Source organism: Myiozetetes cayanensis, unplaced genomic scaffold, assembly GCF_022539395.1.
Source record: "Myiozetetes cayanensis isolate MyiCay16 unplaced genomic scaffold, myiCay2020 scf16, whole genome shotgun sequence".
NCBI lineage: Eukaryota > Metazoa > Chordata > Aves > Passeriformes > Tyrannidae > Myiozetetes > Myiozetetes cayanensis.
In genome coordinates this window covers 17,394,279-17,400,648 of record NW_026087270.1, presented here as the reverse complement: position 1 = coordinate 17,400,648, position 6,370 = coordinate 17,394,279, and the positions used below count along the sequence as shown (strand labels likewise).

The following is a 6,370-nucleotide window of genomic DNA, read 5'->3' as shown; positions in this document are numbered from 1 at the left end:
GACTTTCTAGGTAACACTTGTTTTCTACTTTTATATAACTCAACAGGAGTAAGAGATACAAACTTAAACGCTATTAAAACAATAATGGAAGATGACTCTTTCATGTTCTCAGTTTTCAAATCCAAAATTTCAGAAAATGTTCAAAGATATGCGAAGAAGCCTTGTAACGCTGTTCTATTTCCAGGTTTGCAGCAGGCTGCAGGGAAGCACACCTAACTGGTGTGCAGAAAGCCATCAGCATGGAGCGCTGATAAAAGGTCAAACGTGTTAATTAAATATTTGCTCATCTCTGTCTGGAGTCAAAGGGGCAGATTCTGGGATGGAAGGAAGGAACAAATCAGTGTCTCTTCACCGTGCAGGGCAGCTGTCACGAGAGGCTGAGCTGTTTGCTGGTGTTTCAGGCATGGAGCCACTCTGTGGCTATTTCTGCCTCTGTCTCTGGGAAGATTTTGTTATTGTGGAGCAGGGCGGCCCCCTGGCAGCTCCTGCAGAGTCTGGTGGGAGGCGAGAGGTAGAGCCGGGCAGTGCTGTGGCTGCTGCAGCCACGGCTTGCTCGGAGCTGTGCTCGGGCATTTCTTAACGTTCTTCTCTCCAGGCTGTTGCAGGGCAGCACCTTTTTAACTGTAATTCCTGTCGAAGGAGGCCTGGGGGACAGCACAGTGCTGGACAGAGCTGGCTGTGGAGCTGCTTGGAGGGAATCAATCCAGCCCCTGCTGCCTGTGGAGGTGTGGTGCCAGAGGGGCGGCTGGTGGGGAAGGGAAGCTGGACTCAGAGCTGTGCTCTCAGAGAAGGGCTGTCCTCCCTGTGTCCCTCTAACAGGGCTGATCTGGTGTTGGGCTGTGGAAATCCATGGGGTGACCAAGAGGGGATGAGCAACCCCGGCCTCCGCATCACGGGGGCTTTGCTGCCGTAGCACCAACCATCGCACTTCAGCTCTTGGTTGGCACCGACTCAGGTGACATTTTGACAATCAAAAATGTTGCAGATGACAAAAGGCAGTGCTAAAGCATGAGCCAAGAAGTGAGCACAGCTTGGTGTGTGTGCACATGAGGCAGGACCAGCCAGTGCTTTGCTCGGCTCTGGTTGCACCCGCTGTGTCCTGGAGGGTGGAAAAGCGGCTGTTTTATGTGTCCCAAACCAAATTGGATTAAAACCAGGCAATGCAGCAAGTGAAACAAGCAGCTTAAGCTGAACCTTGTTACACTGAGGTAGCCAGAGCATCCCAGTGGGATTTCATTTAGTTCTCCTTTTCAGTTTGGGAGGAGACGTGACAAGATTTTCTGCTTATGTAGATTTGCAGAGTTTCTACCAAGGCAATAAAATTCCTTAACAGACCCAGCTTTCTGCTGGTTTGTGAAGGAGAGAGAATATGGGAGGAAAATAGTTCAGGGAGGAGGAAGAGGAAAGAAAGGAAGGAAGGAGCAAGCAAAAACTTGTTTTCTGTTGGGTTTGATTAGCATTGAATGCCAGAACTAGTAAATGGGAAAGAACAAATTTCACTGCCAAGAGACAGAGAGAGAGGTGGCACAGTTTCCCTTGCTGGGGTGGCACTTTTGGCTTTCCATTAGCAAGTCTTCAGTGAAAGCTTCTTCTATCTGCAATATGAATCAGCTGAGTGCTCAGACACTATTTGAGTCCAGCTTCATCCCTTATCCTTGCAGAGTCTCCTGCAAAGTCGAGCAGAGGGGTCACAGTGCCTTAGCAGGACTGCCCCTCCGCTGAGCTGCTGTTGGCCCCTGCCAGCACTCAGCCTGCAAAGTCAAGCATGTTGGTGTCAACAGCCTCCCTCCAGATAACAATATCAATGTTTACTTGCTTTTGCAGCAGTTAAAGATACTTGGAGATACTGCTTAGGAGGCAGAAGCGCCTCCTGCTCAGGTTATTTCTCTTTGCTAGGTGGGGTTTCTCTTTGCTCCCCTCTGGACGGCAGCTGGAGCTGGGGGTGCTCTGGTGTTCCAGAGCACTGGGTGCTCTGGGTCGGTGGGAAACTGATGCTCCAGTGCAGGGAGTTCACTGATAAACTCTGGGAGCCACAGCAGTGTCCTGAAAGCACCAACGGCACGTGGGATGCTGCTCCTCTGCTGTCTCTTGCAAAATAGTGCCTCCAGGTTGCAAGAAAAAGAGAAGTTTATCTGATCCTTGGGACAAACTTTGCAGGTAACAGATCCCTCCAGCCCGTGCTGGTCAGGAGAGAAAAAATGCCTCGAACTCATTTCAGTGATTATCCCATCCTGTGAAGCAGAATTAATTTGAGGGTCCAGGGGTTTTAGTCTTGCATCAAGTCCAATTTGGTGCTTCTGCTGGCAGCAGAGGTCGTGGAAAGGGGAGAGAGCCCCCAGTGCTTCCGGCATCAAGCTGGCATCAGCACTGAGTGCTCAGGAAGGCAGAAGCAGGATTGGGAAAGAATTGTGGTATGTTGGAGAAAGGGCTGGACAGTCGCTCTAGTTTTTTTGTTTTGTTTTTTTTTCTTTTTCTAAAGGTAGGTGCTAACTGCAACACAAAGCTGCAGCAATATGGGGAGGGCAGCCGTGTCTGCAGTAATGACCTGGGGCTTCTGAGGGTTTGTCAGGCAAAGATGTGTCAACAGCATCTGTCTTTGGGGAAAAAAGGTCAACTGGGCTGAAGAGTTGTGCAGGAGAGGCATGAAGCTCCCCTTTTTGCTCAACGCTCACAGGGTTGCAATGGCAATATTGTCTCCTCTTTGTCCACTGCTTCCTTGGAAGGTGGGTATTTCTGTGGTCCTCTGCTTATCTCCAAACATGGATGAGTAGACTCTGACCTACAAGAAAAGCAGAAACAAGTGGGGCTGAACCTGAGCATGGCATGCAAATAAACCACGAAATACCAGGAGAGTGTTCCTGCCTCAGCCAGCCAGGAAAAGAGCTGAGTAGCAGTGGTAATGAAGCACCTCACTTGGTTCTCTGCAGCAGTATTTGCTGGTGGAGAGGATCATCTGTTGGGAAAGAGTGCTGAAGTTTTGGGGGATGCATAGCTTTGGAAGGAGGCAGCTGAGTCAGGCTGCATGCAAGGCAGAGGGCCTGAGCACACTGTGCAGGCAGAGCTGGGATTGGGAGCAGTGCCTGTGGCCACATGGGAGCAAACAGACTGCATCCAATTAAAAACTGGAGCAGCTCCTCTGGATGGACTGAGGAAGAATTTTTGTTCTCCCCAAAGCAGTGGAGAGCAAGAACACTGCTGGGAAGGAGTGAGAGGTGTCCCAGCAGCTCAGCTCACCCCGGCCTCGCTCTGCTGAGCTGGGGGACATTTAAATGGTGTTTATTGCTTGAAGTAGTGAGATTTAAATGTGCTGCCCACTACAGAAGCAAGGGACTTAATGCAGCGCCCAGAGGCTGAGAGCCCTGGTGGGAAAATGCTTAAAATGTGGCAATGAGGGAATTTCTGCTGAGGGAGAGGGGCTGCAGTAGCAGCACAGGCAGAGATGTCCCTGTGCCCACAGACAAACCTCCTCCTTGTTTAACTTGCTGCATGCACAGGGGAAGCATAGGGCTTTTTTATGAAATGCTTGTTTGATGGTGGACTGTGCAGAATGGTAAAATCCACGCCTGGCAGGAGGTTTTCCTTGTGCAAAAAATGACTCTCTGGAGAGCTCCCAAGGGTGTGGGAAGGAGAAGAGAGCTGTAACCCAGCTCCATTGCTCCCCTCTGTCCTCATCCTGCAACGGATGGAGGAGCAGAGCCAGCTCTCGCACTGGGCTAACTTCAAATAACTCCCACTAAGCCAAATGGGCTGCCAAGCACGGGCTGGATTTTGCTGGCTTTTGTTTTCAAGTGTTCCCAGCTGCGTGGCCCCTGGGTGCCAGCACAAAGCCACTTTCCGAGCGCTGTGTCCCAGCGTGACACTGGAATGCAGGAAGTGCAGGGACTTTGCCAGCCGAGCCCCCTCCCTCTCACCTTCACCTGGACGAGGTGGCTGCAGGTTGGTGGCTGTGCTGGGCTCAGGGTGCTCTGGTAGCTCCTGGTGTGGGTAAGACACTTGGTGGCATCAAGAGAAGGGCTTTTCCCAGGCAGGATGGGGCAGCCTGGGGCAGGAGGGGAGCGGCCCTGCAGCCAGGGCAGAGCTGGGGAGCACCCAGGCATCAGGCAAAGAGCTTTTGACTTTGGCCTGATGCCAGCCTGGGCTAGGAAAACTGCCCCTGGAATGTACCAAGCAGAGGAACTGAGGTGGGATTCTCCCTGTCCCCCATTTCTATCTCTGTTGGAAGCAAATCTGACATTTAGGGGCAAACCCATCCTAGGAGGGTGCTGTGAGCTGACCTGGTGAGATGCTGGGGGAACACCCAAAAAGCTGTGGTTGCTGAGCTGGAGGTGGAGCTGTGTCCCACTGCTGCCACTGACCCAACACCTGGACAGGTACTTTCTTACCGTGCAGTTGTGGGTCTGGCAGCTGGGGCAGATGGGCTGCAGCATCCCCAGAACGCTGCTCCGAGGGGGCTGCGCGGTTGCAGACACCACTTTCAGATGATCCATCATCAAATTCAGCACCCAAACCCCTCTTACTGCCCTAGGAGAAAGCTGTGGATCCCATTTACAACAGGATCAGCCACTGTGGACAAGATCACTCTTCCAGCCCCAGGAGGAAAGCCTGGGGACCATGACCGAGCATGACCTGGCAAATCCCAGCCCCCAAAACGCAGTGGCCGCACTGACAGGGCAGGAGGTGCAGCCAACCCACCAACCCTGAGAAGGAGCCATCTCCTGGCACCTCCAGAACGTTATTTCTCAGCCCTTGTTCATCTGCCTGCTCCCTGCAGGTACCTGAGGGCTGGGCCAGGCTGCTGGTGGGTTCGTACCACCCCTCCTGCCAGCCCAGCATCCCACCCCAGGAGGGGCCGTGGGTGCACCCACACGTGACATCAGCCATCCACCTCAGTCTGGCACTCAGCACGGAGAAATGACAGTGGCAAAGCTGACTGTCAGCATTTTATTAACGGGTTTGAGGTGTTTTTAGCAGCTGGTTGATATAATTTCTTCATTCTTCTGTAGTTTTCTCTCATTCTTCCATATTTTTCAGTATTTTTTCTTTATTCCTTGGTATTTTTTTGCTTACCTGTATTTTTTCTTTGTTCTTCTGTACTTTTTCTTCAATCTTCTGCATTTTGTCTCTGATCCTCTGTATTTTTTCCTCGATCTCCCGTATTTTTTCTTCTCTCCTATATATTTTTATTTTGTTCTCTGCTTTCTCCTCATTCTTTGGTATTTTCTCTTTGTTTTCCTGTATTTTTAATTTGTTCTTCCGTATTTTTTCTTTGATCTCCTGTATTTTTTCTTCGTTCTTAAGAATTTCCATTTCATTCTCTGTTTTTATTTTGTTCTGCAGTATTTTGGTTTCATTCTTTGGTATTTTTTCTTTGCTCTTCCTTATTTTTTCTTTGACTGTCTTTATTTTTTCTTTGATCTCTTGTATTTTTACTTCGTTCTCGGTGTTCTTCTGTATTTTTTCATCAAGCTCCCGTATTTTTCTGTTGAGCTTCTGGATTTTTTCTTTGTTCTTCCTAATTTTTTCTTTGATCTGCATTTCTTCTTCGTTCTTCTCTATGTTTTCCACATTCTTCAGCCTTCTTTCTTCCTCCTCCTGTATTTTTTCTTTGATCATCTCTAATTTTATTTCATTCTTCCTCAACTTTTCTTTGATCCGCTGTATTTTTTCTTTGTTCTCCTGTATTTTTATTTCATTCTCTGGTTTTGCTTCATTCTTCTGTATTTTTTCCACATTCTTCAGCCACTTTCCCACTTTCTTCATTCTTCCACTTTCTTCATTTTCCTGTATTTTTTCTTTGATCATCTGCATTACTCTTTCATTCTTCTGCATCTTTTCTTTGATCTGCTGTATTTCTTCGTCCTCCTCCATTATTTCATCCTCCTGTATATCTTCATCGAGCTCCTGTATTTTTCCTTTGATCTGCATTTCTTTGTTCCTCCTTATTTTTTCTTTGATTGCCTGTATTTTTTCTTTGAACTCCTGTATTTTGTTCTCTGTTTTTACTTCATCCTTCTGTATTTTTCCCACATTCTTCAGTCTTTCTTTCTTTTCCTGTATTTTTTCTTTGTTTGTCTGTATTTTTATCTCATTGGTCCGTATCTTGTCTCTGATCTGCTTTATTTTCTCTTTGTCCTCCTGCATTTTTTCATCAAGCTCCTGTATTTTTTCGTCAAGCTCCTGTATTTTTTTGTCCAGCTCCTGTACTTTTCTCTTGTTCTTAATTCCTTCTTCGACTGGCATTTCTTCTTCATTCTTCAGTATTTCTTTGTTCTTCCTTATTTTTTCTTTGATTGCCTCTATTTTTTCCATGAAGTCCTCTATTTTTAGTTCATTCTCTGTTTTTACTTCATTCTTCTGTATTTTTCCCTCA

The 6,370-nt window shown here is 47.9% G+C and overlaps 1 protein-coding gene across 1 annotated transcript; it reads right to left on the bottom strand.

The window, feature by feature from the left end:
• Positions 1 to 2,668: 2,668 nt before the first annotated feature.
• LOC126638042 (golgin subfamily A member 6-like protein 22) lies at positions 2,669 to 6,354 on the bottom strand. Its single transcript, XM_050311653.1, has 2 exons — positions 5,197 to 6,354; positions 2,669 to 2,779 (listed from the first exon to the last, which is right to left on the bottom strand). Exons 1-2 carry the CDS (start codon positions 6,307 to 6,309, stop codon positions 2,669 to 2,671), a joined length of 1,224 nt encoding a protein of 407 aa, XP_050167610.1. The 5' UTR covers positions 6,310 to 6,354.
• Positions 6,355 to 6,370: the final 16 nt, after the last annotated feature.